This window comes from Scardinius erythrophthalmus (assembly GCF_964197995.2).
Source record: "Scardinius erythrophthalmus genome assembly, chromosome: 7".
NCBI classification, from domain to species: Eukaryota; Metazoa; Chordata; class Actinopteri; order Cypriniformes; family Leuciscidae; genus Scardinius; species Scardinius erythrophthalmus.
The window spans coordinates 7,300,559-7,315,447 of NC_138227.1; the positions used below are offsets into that span (position 1 = coordinate 7,300,559).

At 38.6% G+C, this 14,889-nt stretch overlaps 2 protein-coding genes across 4 annotated transcripts; both read right to left on the reverse strand.

Annotated features, from left to right (window-relative positions):
• Positions 1–707: 707 nt before the first annotated feature.
• On the reverse strand, positions 708–2,086 carry LOC308693248 (uncharacterized protein; the record flags this gene model as incomplete). Its single annotated transcript, XM_081370042.1, has 1 exon — positions 708–2,086. The coding sequence occupies one exon, from the start codon at positions 2,084–2,086 to the stop codon at positions 902–904; it is 1,185 nt and encodes a 394-aa protein (XP_081226168.1). The 3' UTR covers positions 708–901.
• Positions 2,087–9,055: 6,969 nt separating this feature from the next.
• Positions 9,056–14,808, reverse strand: LOC308694038 (uncharacterized protein). 3 transcript variants are annotated; one of them, XM_081371281.1, is made up of 12 exons: positions 14,672–14,808; positions 13,988–14,097; positions 12,454–12,568; positions 12,106–12,313; positions 11,669–11,945; positions 11,357–11,534; positions 11,167–11,234; positions 10,824–11,004; positions 10,354–10,602; positions 10,028–10,199; positions 9,786–9,934; positions 9,056–9,566 (listed from the first exon to the last, which is right to left on the reverse strand). In XM_081371281.1, exons 1-12 carry the CDS (start codon positions 14,724–14,726, stop codon positions 9,388–9,390), a joined length of 1,941 nt encoding a protein of 646 aa, XP_081227407.1. In that variant the 5' UTR covers positions 14,727–14,808; the 3' UTR covers positions 9,056–9,387. The 3 variants fall into 3 exon arrangements, with proteins under 3 accessions (XP_081227407.1, XP_081227408.1, XP_081227406.1); XM_081371282.1 differs by lacking the exon at positions 13,988–14,097; XM_081371280.1 differs by lacking the exon at positions 14,672–14,808 and having other exon boundaries at positions 13,988–14,395.
• Positions 14,809–14,889: the final 81 nt, after the last annotated feature.

A 14,889-nucleotide genomic window follows, 5' to 3' on the forward strand; every position in this document is an offset into this window, starting at 1 on the left:
TACAGTGGAAATGCGGTTAATGATTTCTGACTGACATATAAATGAACAAATCAAACAAATGCAAACAGGTAAAAGTGAAGCCCCTACCGGACAGAGTCAGTCTAGACCAATGGAGAGTCCGGCTGTGTTCAAAACACACATGATTTGTCTGTATTTTCTGGTGCTGTTTAGAGTCCAGCAGTGAAAACTTTTTTCCACAAACACATATTAAGCTTGTCAACTGCATTAACTTTCAGGTGTTTATCAGAAATGATGTTGAAGTAAAGTTTTTACATTAAATTAAGTTCTGTCAGGACCACTATCATCAAATACGATGGAGAATTATCATACAGATTGGATTGGCGGTATGGTTCTGTTCTGAGCAAGAACTCCCTGAGCCTAGCATTGAAAAGAGAAAGAAGAGCAGCAATAGTATTTAATGTACAACATAATTCGGGAATTTAGACTGATTCAGAGGGCAAACAGAATGCCAAATCCTGACTGAGAGAGGTGGAGCTGGGGAGGGAGGAGGGTAATTTGCTCCAGAGAAACACAATAGCTGTTGATAACACTGAAGGAGCTTATATATGGATGCTGTGATTGGTGTCGTGTTCCTATAGGTAGACGTGGATCAGCTGATGTGAGCTCGACTAACATGACCTGCCAGAACTGACACTACGCTGGATTTTTTACATCAAACAATCACAATTCAACAGGTTTTTTCAAGACAATTTTTTGTTTATTTATTTCCTATAACTGCATGCATCAGAACACAATATAACCAAGTCTTTCTAGTTATCTAAGCATTTCACCAAATTCACAAAGTCAGACTAGATAATGTTCTTTTGGGAACAACTCCTTTTTTTGCCATCTCACAACATTTACTTATTTGACAGTATTTGACATGAAAATTAAATGTTTATCACTGTGGCGACTTATGATATTTCTTCATATGACTGAGAAAACTACATGAATGTCTAAAACTCTCTCCACAATCAGTACAGTGGTACGGTTTCTCTCTAGTATGAACTCGCTCATGTGATTTCAGGTGTCCCAACTGAGTGAAACTCTTGTCACAAGATGAGCACTTGTAAGGTTTTTCTCCAGTATGAAGTCGCTCATGTGATCTCAGTGTTCCCAACTGAGTGAAACTCTTGTCACAAGATGAGCACTTGTAAGGTTTTTCTCCAGTATGAATTCTTTGGTGCTGTTTCAGTTCACCAGCTCTAGTAAAGCTCCTCCCACAGTCACAACACACATGATCTCTCACTTCATCATGTGTTTTCTGGTGCAGTTTACAACATTCCAGACGTGAGAAACTCTTTCCACAGAGAGAACACACATAAGGCTTCTCATCTGAATGAACTATCAGGTGTTTTTTCAGAGTTAATGATGAATTAAAACCTTTAGCACACTGATCACAGTTAAATGTTTTTTCTCCGGAATGAGTAAGCAGGTGATTCTTGAGAGTTGATGCTTGAGAAAAACTCTTTCCACACTCAGTACAGTCGTACGGCTTCTCTCCAGTATGAAGTCGCTCATGTAATTTCAGAGATGCAGAATGAGTGAAACTCTTGTCACAATATGAGCACTTGTAAGGTCTTTCTCCTGTATGAATTCTTTGGTGCTGTTTCAGATAATCAGATGTAGTAAAGCTCTTCCCACAGTCACAACACACATGATCTCTTACTTCATTATGTGTTTTCTGGTGCACTTTACAACTGTTCAGCCTTGAATATCTCTTTCCACAGACAGAACACACATAAGGCTTCTCACCTGAATGAACTAACAGGTGTTGTCTTAGATCTGATGGTGAAATAAAACCTTTACCACACTGATCACAGTTAAATGGTTTTTCTCCAGAGTGAACCTGCTGATGAATATTAAGACCTGATGCTTGAGAAAAACTCTTTCCACATTGAAAGCATGGATATGGTTTCTCTCCAGTATGAATTCTCATGTGTGCGTTAAGGTTTCCTTTTTGACAGAAACTCTTTCCACACCGAGTGCAGGAGTGCAGCTCTTTGGCTTTTGTTTCTTGAATTTTAAAGTTGTGATGTTCCTCCTTAAATTCCTCCAGTTCTTGTCTTTCCTCTTTCACTTCCATCCGATCTAAAATAAACATAAAATCTGAATCAGTTTAAGTGAACCCTGATATAATAGCAGAAAGCAAGAGAGATCTAGTATCAGACCTTTGATGTGCCAAAGTTTAGTTCTGTCATTCTCTTGTTAATATGATCAAAATGAGTTTGACAACTGTTATAGCCTACAAGATTATGATTAAAAGAACATTAAAGATGACGATTAAAATTATATAAGCATTTCTGTAAAAAAATTCATTCATATACTGCTTATTATTTCACAGCTACCAAAGCAAACAACAATGAAGAATCAAGAATGGACACCAACCTATTTGTTCCTCAGTATCTTCATGTTTTATTCTGGATGGTTCTGGATCACTCATGTCTTCAATCTCCTCTTTAATAAACTCCATCTTTAACAGTCACACAGATTTCAGCTGCTACTCCTGGAGTTTGTCCTTCTCTTGTAGGATGTTGGGAATATTCCCAGTATTTACTGGTGAATTGTTGTGGGATGGACACCAGATCTGCCAAATTCAAAGAGAAGTTACTGAATTACTTTACTTACATTTAAATTAATTGAACATATCTGTTTTCTGATAGAAATTTGGGTAATTTGGATGCAGCAAAAAAAGGTTTGTTTAATGCTTGTCCAACGTCTGACAGAGATAACAGGACCATTGTGTTAAACTGAGCTGCTGAAAAGCCTCTTTGTCTCCAATAGTTCCCTGTTTTCACCTCATTCACAGGGCTTGATTTGAGGAGGGAGGCAGAAAAACTGACAAAAAGCATCCCATCTGTAAAACCACCATCCCCATTAGATTAACATTGTTGTGTTTTATGTTAAACTTAACATGTATAACTAACAATGATTGACCAATCAGAACTCAATATTGTAATGTGCTGTGCACAGTTACGCCAGAGCTTAGATTCAAGCAAGCTTTTGTAATTTTTCGCACTTGTTCAAAATGGTCAGGAGAAAGTTTCAAGTGCATCTTTTGACATTCTTTTAAAAGAAGAGAACAGAGAGTATGATATTTCTTTGATTAGTGTTTAAGTGCATTCCCCTGACACATTACTTTATCCTCTACAGTAAAAGACCTGGGTGTTATACTAGACTGCAACCTGTCTTTTGAAAATCATATTTCATATGTTACAAAAACAGCCTTTTTCCACCTTAGAAACATTGCTAAGCTACGTAACATGCTATCAGTTTCTGATGCAGAAAAGTTAGTTCATGCATTCATGACCTCGAGACTAGATTACTGTAATGCTTTATTAGCTGGTTGTCCTGCATCCTCAATAAACAAGCTACAGTTAGTCCAAAATGCCGCCGCTAGAGTTCTTACTAGATCAAGAAAATATGATCATATAACACCGATTTTATCATCACTACATTGGTTACCTATAAAGTTCCGTATTAATTACAAGGTATTGCTACTGACTTATAAAGCCCTAAACGGCTTAGCTCCAGTCTATTTAACGGATCTTCTATCGCCCTATAATCCATTGCGCTCTTTAAGATCACTAAATTCGAGGCTTTTGGTCATACCTAGGATATCCAGATCCACCAAAGGAGGGAGAGCATTTTCACATTTAGCTCCAAAACTCTGGAATAGCCTTCCTGATACTGTTCGTTGCTCAGACTCGCTCTCCCAGTTTAAAACTAGATTAAAGACGCATCTCTTCAGCCAGGCATTAAATCCGGCCTCTAGTTCATAAACGTCAGAGGAGAACTGGCCCCCGACTGAGCCTGGGTTCTCCCGAGGTTTTTCTCCATTAGGTCACCATTAGGTCACTTGATGGAGTTTTTCGGTTCCTTGCCACTGTTGCCTTTGGCTTGCTCAGTTGGGGATATTTAATTTAATCAATAAATAATACTATTGATCAGCCTTACCAAACGTGGATGTTATTTCCACTAGAAACAAACCTTGTTGTGTTATTTTGATTTAATACTGTGAAGCTGCTTTGATACAATCTGTATTGTGAAAAGCGCTATACAAATATACTTGACTTGACTTGACTTGACATTAGAAATAATAACGAACACAGCTAAAGTGCGTTGATTCTGTTAAGGGATCGTTGTCAAAGTGAATTAAATTAAGTGAATGTATAGCCACAGAGGAGATAATGAACACATGCAAATGTGTTAGCTAAACGCATGTGTGTTCATTTATTTTAATAAAAAAACAAAAATTAAAATCTTTGAGTTCTGTTCATACTCCACTGTTTAAATCTGCATAAACCATCCATTCAAGCCAAAGCTAACAAAGACTGTAATTGATCGACATAAGCACTCAAGCAACTATAAATAAGTGAAAGTGGCAGTTTTGATGGGAGTTGCTGGCCGTTTCTATTGAGCATACAGGCATACAGGTGCAAACATACAGGTGCGAACAGGCAGGAAATTGAGCGCAGGAAAATCGCTGGAGGTGTAGTCACGGCTGAGGCAAAAGGCACTGGTGGGGCCTATAGCAACATGGCGTGATGGCTTTGACTAGCCTACTTCCCGGTAACTAGAGTTGACAATGCTCAAGGTAAAGAGCGTCTAACACCTTGTTCAGGAGGAAGTGCTGGCAGGCGTGGAGGAAGTAAGAGCTAGCAGGATGGTGGGAATGGGACAGCAAGGAGCTTGGACTAAATGGGAAAATGTTCGGCAACGTAAGATCACCTGGGCCGACATCTGGAAAGGAGACTTCCATCATATCAAGTTCTTAGTCCAAACTGTCTACGATATCCTACCAAGTCCAGCAAACCTCCACATCTGGGTCAAAATTGAGACACCTTCCTGTCCCCTTTGTCCAGGAAGGGGATCCCCAGAGCTCCTCCTTAGTAGCTGTCCAAAAGCCCTTGGAGATGGGCGCTATCGCTTGCGCCACGACCAGGTGCTTAAGGCAGTTGCTGAGAGCATAGCCACAGCCATTAATACCATCAAGGCCCACCACAAATCAAGGACCATCAAGTTTCTCAGAGCCGGAGAGAAAGCCCTTCCACAACCGAGAGCAAAGTCTGGCCTCCTCACTACTGCCACTGATTGGCAACCGGAAGTGGATCTTGGTAAAGTCAAGTCAAGTCATCTTCATTTATATAGTGCTTTTAACAATGTAGATTGTTCCAAAGCACATTTACATTGATAATAGGAAATTAAAGTAACAGAGATTGTTTGGGCTTTATAGCAGCTCTAGAATAAAGTTATTGTCCAGCTAAAGTTAGTTTGATTGATTCACTTCTGTCGCAACCATCATTAGTTATTAACTTAGGGGCCGCTAACACATCACCGCTTTAACAGAAAACTCTTTCAGCAGGGCTCCAGACTGCAAACAAGTGGTCACATTTTGCGACCATTTTTCCTGCTGATGTGACCAAAATTTTATATAGGCTTGGTCACGCTGGCGCGACCACAACGTTGTCCAGCATTAAATGGAAAACGAAATGAAATCGGAACAAACTGCGCTACTCATTTGTGCTTCACGGACCGTTTATTAATTCAGACGAATAATAAGCCGCGTTTCCATTACCCTTCAAATTGCGCAAATTGAAATTTCGAATTGAAAATACGCTCAATGGAATGTCAATTTCTCAAAAACTCCCATTTATCGCAAAAAAGTTTTTACGCTCGCAGGAGGTGGATTTTCAGGCAATTCGAAAAGGAAACATTTCACAAAACTGCAATGGAAACAGTTTTTGCGCATTTACAGGTCACCTGACGTAGATGACGCGGTGTGTTTGGACAGAATACGAGACAGAATTCTTTATTGAATTCATAAAAGACAAAAGAATGACAGAATTGCTGGATTCTAAACCTCAAAGAAATGCCACAATCAAGACCTCGGAGCAGAAATGAGTGAGAAAAACCCAGAAACACTCCATATGTGCCGCTCACAGACACAGTATAAGGGTCTTTCCTTGCCATTAATGCTTGGATAACACGCCTACGTTTCCTTCCATTAATAACAATAATGTCTAGTGCGGTACGTGGCTGTGATATATGTATAAACTTACCAACGTCCGTTGCCATGATTTCTGGAATGACTTATCGCGAGAGGAAAAAATTACGCATAACATCGGTTAATGGAAACGCCGTCATCATTTCGCAATAGTTTTTTATCGATATTTAGAAAAAATTGCAAACGTTTTGTGCAAATCTTTAATGGAAATGCGGCTACAGACAGCACAGCGTCGCAAGATACTCAATCACGTGACACAGTTACTACACAGCGCTGGGAGATCCAGTGAAGAAATCCATTGAATTCGCCACAGAATTAATAACATCGCTGCAAGATCCAGTGAGAAACATTCAGATTTGGCGCAGAGTTCTAAACCATAGATATCAGATCAAACCGCGCTGACATGGAAACCAGGAGAAATCAAATTACCATTGTAACCAGTAGGTGGTTGCTGAGGAGCGCTTATTAGCTATTTTCACTCCCTAATATCTATTTTTTTTTTCTTGTTTTGCTTTTAAATTAATATTAAGACATTATGAATGATAATAATTGAAGTAAATTTTTAACTACACCTCAAATTAAGCTCAGTGCTTTACTGTCAGCTCAGCAGTATTGTAAAACAACAATCACCAGGCCTTTGGCGCCCTCCGCAGACATTTGTTATAATAAGTAATGTACATAAATTATGTTTATTGCATTATGTATTTTAACACTGTTATTAAATGAAACCATATGATTACTTATTATTGCCTCACTGTTATTACATAATGTATTTTATGTCATTTTAAAGGCTGTTGTTCACTTTTTATTTCCACAAAAATATTGTCTATATACTACTCTAAAGTTACTCTGAATATTACTCTGAATATTATCTTCGTCAAAATAGTTGACTGATTACTTGATTACCTAAATAGTCCAAATATTTGTGGTCTGTGGTGTGGTGTGTTGTGTTAATATTGGGGGCCTATAGTGTTTTCTCCTTTGTAAATAATTATTTGAAGTAACAAAACTGCTTAATTTTCCTTTGAATGATTTCTGAATGCTTGAGAGTATAAATAAATCTGACACAACTGTATTAATAAAATCATAGCCATATAGGACATAACTGTCTTTTGTTTTTGTTAAAACTGTTGTATTACACTGACTGCTCTTAATTTACATATGTTTTTAAATAACAAAAACTGTTTACTTAAAAGTGCACGCAGTAGGCTAATTCTTAAAAGGGTCATATAATGCCATTTTTGTACAAGCTAATATTATTCTTTAGGGTCTATATTGAAAGTTTGTAATATACTTTAATTAAAAATTCTCATTAGTTTTGTAAGAAACCACTCATTTTACCTGGTCAAAAACAGCTCTGTTTTCAGCACGCCGTTTACGTGCATGTGTCTTTAAATGATAATGAGCTTTGCTCACCCCGCCCCTCTGTTCTGTGGGGCGTTTTTGACACAACACACGTGGAGTGTTGCCTTGACAACAGATGAATGTTTATTTTGAAGAATGGCAGCGGGAGTCTCCGAGGACACTGTTCAACCGTATCAATTCGAACCGGACTCGGACCCAGTGTTGCCAGATGTACGATAATTATAGTATTTGTACGATAATTTTGACCTCTGTACGATGTACGATCAATAATGGGAAAAATCCTATAATGTACGATAATTTCAGAACTGTGTGACACTTCAAATGATGGTCGTTGCAATAGGGCTTTCTCATTGATCTAGCTGTGGATTCTACGTCTACCGGGGGAAGAACGTGTAGAGAGAGGGAGCGAGAGACCTTGCGTGTGTGTGCTAGTGTGCCTCACGAAGCGCATGTAAGGACCCAACCAATGAATTGTAAGTGCGGGCGGGTTTTTATCTAAACTCCCGAACCGAATCAGAACACCAACCCCCCCCCCCCCCCCCCGGTTGGAGATTTCTTGAATCGTGTACGATCATTTCCTTCCAAATGATCGATAATTTTGAGCTTCTGGTACGATACTTGGACATTTCCAATCTGGCAACACTGCTCGGACCCGGAACACGATGAGGGCCCCGAAGAAGTTCGACAATTAACGCCGCCTTCACACTGGCAGTTGAAATCAGCTCCGATACGGCAGCGAAACGACCGGAAGTCATTCATTTCCTAAGGAGATTCGCAGACCGCATGCGAATGGGTCCGAACCAGGTGCGAACGAGTGCGGTGCGAAAAAAAACGTGTCTGTTGGCCATCCGGATGCGTTCAAAAAATTTAACTCTTGCGAAAGGCTACGGACGGTTTCTATCCGAAAATCCCAACGGAAGTTAGCGTTGCTATGGTACTGATAAACAAACCTGGATTCTTAACTTTTAATAAAATAAATAATGATTTTATAACGATTAGTTGTCATGTCATTTTTTTATTTTCATGATGTTTTAACGTTATTAGGGCAGTTAATACAATTAAATAATTCAATATTTAAATATACTCGCTTCCGAGGCTTTTCACCGCTGTGTACGACGTCCGCTGGGGGCGTATTGCGTATTACGGAGCTGGTTTCAACTGCCAGTGTGAAGGCGGCGTAAGGCTCATAATTTGTAGGTTTTAAGAAGATTATAGCAGCTGGAAAATCCACCTCAATGTATGGTTGATCATCCAGGCCTGGAACCTATTTGTTTAAACCTGTTCTCGCTTCAGCATGCATTAAACATTTATCGAGCAGAATATGGGCCTTTAGGTTTAAGGGGAATGAAAAGGTAAGTTGTGTTTTGATTTATTTCAGTCATAATTTTCTATTGTAACATAAGAAACTGCAGTGCAAAGCATTAAGTTCACTATGGGTAACTGATCAACTCTAGTGTAATTATTAATAACCACGTAACATACCATTCAGCATTAAAGGTATAGTGGAGGATCTTTCAGAATTTTAGATAAGACCCGCCCTCTCCACTTTTTGAATAAGTTTGATTGATTCACCAGAATGATTGACAATTAGGAGGACCAATAGTATAGGTGATCCACGCGGAAGTAAAAAATCCTCTGCTATTCCTTTAAATAGGCTACCAAATAATGAATAGACACAAAACTGCTTGGACTAACATTTATTGACAGAAATACTGTTTTACTAAATTCCACAGAGGTATATAATAAGTTATTAACAAACAAAAATGCAGTAACAGCAAAAATAATTGTCAAAAAACAAACAGCAATAAAAAATAAAATTATGACATTAGATAACATTAATTTTCACAACAAAAAATGGTTCAATTTTCTCAGCCGTTACAGGTTTTTGGCATACAGAAGTTTCGTCAGCTGGTGTTGGGGCATTCTGGGCTGGAGAATCAGGGTTGTGCTGCCCTCCTGTGTGGTGCGACGAATACGGGCAGAGTTCCCTAATGCACATGGACAATATGTAGGGTTCAGACCTGCCCTTGATTAAACCTAGACACGTAGCGGTTTATCACTTCCTGTTTGTCTGGTTTGTCAAACTGGGACAAGAGATTCTCAGGTATGGAGATCTTCAGGATATCGTCCATGTAAGGGGTTGGGTCCACAACAACGTTCTCAAAGATAATTTCTAACAGGTTGTCCACGTACTCTGTACAAAAAAATAAAATAAAAAATTGTTGTTATTTCAGTTTACTCTTAAGTTGAGTTGCTCACTTAGTGATGTGGCTACATGGTTTTGTACATAAAATTGTCTATAAGGTGTCTTGTTTAAAAAAAAAAAATTATACAAAATTTATGTTGTGCTTCTGATATTATGTCTGTACATAGAATGAGTATTTTGCATTTAAATAAAAGTTGTTACACTCACGGAAGGTTGGTTCTACTTTCACTGGCTTTGCAGAGCATTGTCCTTTCTTGTATTTTGGGAAAACCACCTTAAATAGTGGTTCTCCAGCTGCTGTCCTGGCTTGGGGACGCCCAGCATTCTCATTAAAATGTAGGGCTGCCAGGTAGAGTCTATAGAGAAGAAATAATGGTTAAACATTACCTAGGTCACACTTGCGTGTTTGAAAATGTGTATACACTCCTTTCCCACTTCTACTGATTTACCTGCATAACATTCCCAGGAAAGAAAACACAACATTCTTTGGTGCAAAGCGCAGAATTACGCTGTGGAATGCCTCCAGTGATGAGGTCGAATGGTGAGGGCTCAGTTTTTCAACATCCTTCAGAATCCTCTTGTTTCTGAGGATCTTCTCTAATCGAGAGAAGGCAGTTGTTCCTGGTGGGAAAGTGGAAGTTATTAAACTTTATATTTAAATACAAATAAATAAGATTTTTTTTTATTTTTTATTTAATAATAAATAAAAAAAGATGTCTGTCGTATGCACATAGACACATCAGATATATTGACACTGCTAATAGGGTAAACACACCTGCTCTCAACCACTTGCTCTTGTCCGTTGTATTGCGCTGCGGATGCAAACACTGTGGGAAAATGGGATCATCATGTGTGTGCATGTCTTGGATATGATTAAGAATTGATGTCCACTTTGCCACTCGCTCTGGCCCTGATGAAGAAGAAGCCGCTGTCCAAAACATGTGGTTTTTTATACTGCGATACCACTTCTGCAGTTTTTCACTGTCTTTCTTCTGTGCAATCTTCAGCAGTTTCTTTGATACTCCTAATAATATAAACAAACAAACAAACTACAATTCAGCTATGCAGAAAAATCCAGTGTTTATTGAACACAATATAATAAAAAGGAAGTTCTGGTCAAAGGTACGGTTTTGTATCATAATGTTTTGTAATAAAATTTGACTGATCTGTTTAAAAATAATAGTCTGTGAGACTATGACAGTAATTAGGCACATAAACAACACATACTCAGACAGGAGCTAATACCTTTTTCAATGTGCCATACATCGTAATACTGTTTGATGTTGGCCTCCCGCAGGTATTTTTGTATTTTAGGGTGCCGGTCTGTAACAATGCTGTCAAAAGTCACACCGTGTGCCCTCAAGAGATCAAGGCTCCTCCTCAGACCCTCTTTCTCCATGTTGTTGCTCCCTCCAACTTCATTACTCTGATTAGAAAATAAAGGGCATACATGACAATTGTTGTCAATGACTGTTATGTTAGCAAATAGCTACACAGTAAAAAAATCCCTGTGCCTTTTTTCTGTACATTTACTTTGTTACATTGCATATGCATTACATCTTGCATAAGTTTGTAATGTTAGACTCACCTGAACTAGTTGCAGATCAATAATAGTGTTGGTCCTTAGGTCCATCACTGAGTAACTTCCAAACTTGGCTAAGTAGAGAAGTAATGTTTACTTTGTATTACATTCAGTATTTATTATTTATTATTATTACTCTGTAAGTTTTGCCTTCACAGTAATATGTAAACTGAGACAGTTGTTCAGCATTTAGTACCTGGTGAATCTGCCCTCATGTCTCCGCCCAGGACAATGTTCTGCTGCTGTCTGAGCTGCTGCATCATGCCATCCTGTGCCGTCTTCCAGCTATGTACAATTGCAGGCTGTATGTACCTCCGGGCATGAATTCTAAAGGTGGTGTATTGGATCATTTTCAGTTTCATTGCCTGGAATATCTAGGGTCAGAAAAGAGGATTCCTTCATTTAGCATGACTTCGGGGACAGTATGTTCATTTATTTATGTTCAGGTATTGATATTACTTGCAATAGTAAATTATAGGCTAAACAGTAAAAAATCTCACCAACCTACCCGTTTAACTTTGAAGAAAGAGGCACCATTGGCATACACTGCAACAGAAAGCTGGAGGTTCCCTGCAGGAGTGCTTTGTATAATTGGCTGACTATTCCATTTTCTGAAGAAGTCACAGTGTGGGCACCGTTGTTCAACAGAGAGGAATGTGCCAAATACTTTTTTCTGTACATTGGTAACACGTTGACACAGAGGGCACTGCTCAAAGAGCTGCAGCAGGCAGTTTTCATAAACAATGTAAGTCGCTGTCTTGTGAACCGGCTTTGAAGACTCAAATCTATTAGAATAATAAAGAATAAAGATAAATTATAGATATTTAATTAAAGATAAAAATAAAGTTACTTAAATAATTTCCAAATTCCACATAACATAAAAGGACAAATTTATACAATCGAACTGATTGCAATCTCGAACAAAAAAATAGTCTTGTCACTTACTTCAAGGCTGTGACAGAGTCAGCTGGATCATATGTGGAATCGATAGGCTCTTCCACGTTCATACTTGAGCTGGCTCCAGAAGGATCCTCCTCTTCCTCCTCTAGCTCCAAGCGAGATCTCTTATTTGGCCTCTTTATTGGTGTAGATGATAGCAGTGGTATTGACTGGCCAACACCAATATCTGGGTATAACATAGTTGTCTGTGTGCCTGTTACATAATAGTTCACATTTTAATACCGTGTAGTAATATAAATAAAAATAAATAAAACAACAATAAATATTATTACTGACAATAACACAAAAAATTAATATATGACTTCACACTATATAAAATCTGGATCAGCAAACCTGTGCTTTTGTAGTGCGGACGTAAAGTTTTCATTGAGAGCTGGGTGCCAACTGGGCACAGTTTATTTTGGCTGGCCACATGTTGCACCATGTCCAATTCTTCCGATGTGCTTGCCTATACAAAAGCAAACAATTGATCAGATTACATCATTTATTCCGGCGTAATATTGAAAAACATCCATTAGAGTATTTATAGTCTTGAATCATATGCATTTGCAGGATGTAAACAATATTTTGTAGGTATTGTGTTACCATTCATCTTCATGCAGTTATAACTGTTTTTTTGTTTTTTACATTAACGTTACTTCTTAACATCAGTAACAGACACCTTTATAAACCATATACAAAAGTAAGCTTAGTGTAGTATTACCACGTTAACTTTAACACCTGTGCTGTGTACACATTTTTTAAAACCATAACGTAGGGCTGGGCGATTTTGCCTAAAAAAAAAATCTTCGATTTTTAAAGAAAAATTCGAGTTTCGATTCGATTTTCGATTTTTTTTTTCAATAAACTTAAAAAATGACTGCAGACATCAGATATTGTGTGAAAAGTGCAACTTTATTGCTATGACTGTCCTCAAGAGTTAAAATGCGTAGAATCCCAAAACAAAAAGTAAATGAGGCTCTGTCATTCAACAACTTCAAGCTTTAACCACTGATCTATATAGAATGACATTATATAGATCAGTGGCTTTAACCCAGGTTTAAGCAAAAGTGCAATAACTTCACAGTAGCTTAAATTTTCTGTTCAAGAAATCAGATAATTACAAATTTTGTAACATATAACATTACAATTAAAAAAATAAACTCTTCTCAGTATAGTGTGAACTGTGAATATAAAAAATGAAACATGCATGTGGCAGACATAGCCTGCTCAAAGAGTGAACAAATGTAAACTTTTATCTATAACAACAAAACACCTCGCTTTTCGACAGAATAAATTGGCAGCATGTCTGTGGCAATATAAAACGTGATCGCCTCTGTAATCGCTTTCCATCGCGCTCCGTTCTTATAAGGCACACAGTTTGTAAAGCTCTCAGGAAGTGTAATTTGCTTTTAGCAGGTGTGTTAGAGGAGCCGTTTTCGCTACGGAGCCGGCTGCACTTCTCCCATTCTTCGCGATATTTATTCCTCAGGTGCCATGTTGTTTTGATTGTGTTACGCGCTTCTTTTAGTATCTATGGTTACGCGGGGCGGGGGCCGGCTGGCTCATATCGCGCTATGGTAACGCACAAGGACGAAACGAAACGCGGAAAAGTCCGAAAAAACTATTGTGGCAAAAAAACTCGAGTTTGCAAAATAAAAATCGTTTTACACTACAAAATCGATAAATCGATTAAATCGATTTTTTGCCCAGCCCTACCATAACGCGTTGTTCAATATAAACGTGGGATTATGAATTATATTGAGAACGTCATATATAGAAAACATGCCATAATGTACCCTGAGTGTAAATAGCCGCATTCATAATGAAGCGTGCAGCAAGCGATTTGCAAAGATTAATATAAAGGTTAATAAAACGTTAGACTCACTTGTTCTTCTGGAGGTTCAGCAGGAACACGAATGGTTGGTACTGATCCTTTTTTGAGGAGCAGCTTTTTAGCAAATCCAGCTTTATACTGACCCTCGTTTATAAAGCAGTCTGGTGAAAAATGATTAGCGCAAACATACAAACATTCGTGTTGATCGTGGGGAATATTCCCTTCAAAAGCAAAACTCAGCCACTGCGTTTTCAGCAGTTCTGATTTAGGAATAGTAAAATGACTGCGGTGCTCCTTATTGCACCCAAGAACAGAACACCACAATCGCTTGGACGCCATTTTGCTCATAGACAGTTCACCACGGTATCAACAATGACGTGCGGACTATGATTGACAGAGCGAGGGCGGGACTGTGTTGAAACGCTGCTGTCAATCAAAGATCGTAGGAGGGGCGTCGATTTTGTGACGTCGCAATACCGAACAGCTCAATTTCAGAGAGGGTCAAACATATAAGGAGATTAAAAAAAAAAACACTGGATGGATTTTTATCATTTTGTGATGGTTGTGTTCAGGCACTGCCAACACACATTTCAGTACAATCAGCTTGTAAAAGTGCATGTACCATTATATGACCCCTTTAAGAGCACCCATTTGGGCCAGCAGCGCTCTGCCTTAAACACACAAACTCGAGGAGCTGGTTAATGTTAAACTCTGTAATCTGGTAACATCTATCACCTGCAGACTGGAAATATATGGCATCCGAAGAAAATATTCCACATCTGTCCTTCATTCACGATCGTTAACAGCGTCCCTTTCATCCTCGACTAGTGAAATGTTCAGCTCGTCTCCTCTCGCTTCTCTCTTCTGCGCATTCTCAGTGCGCAGAGTGTCATGTTTCTTAAAGGGGCCGCATATTCTTAAAGTCCCCCTGTAGTCAATCATTTTATCCCTTG

Bases quoted from the DNA above. Each gene is read 5' to 3' on its own strand.
- LOC308694038 (XM_081371280.1), bottom strand. From the start codon at position 14,284: ATGAGCAAAATGGCGTCCAAGCGATTGTGGTGTTCTGTTCTTGGGTGC. The intron at 11,235-11,356 runs GTACTAAATGCT...TTCTCTACTTAG, and splicing joins CATGAGGGCAGATTCACCAG to CCAAGTTTGGAAGTTACTCA. The intron at 11,005-11,166 runs GTGAGTCTAACA...TTTTCTAATCAG, and splicing joins TTGATCTGCAACTAGTTCAG to AGTAATGAAGTTGGAGGGAG.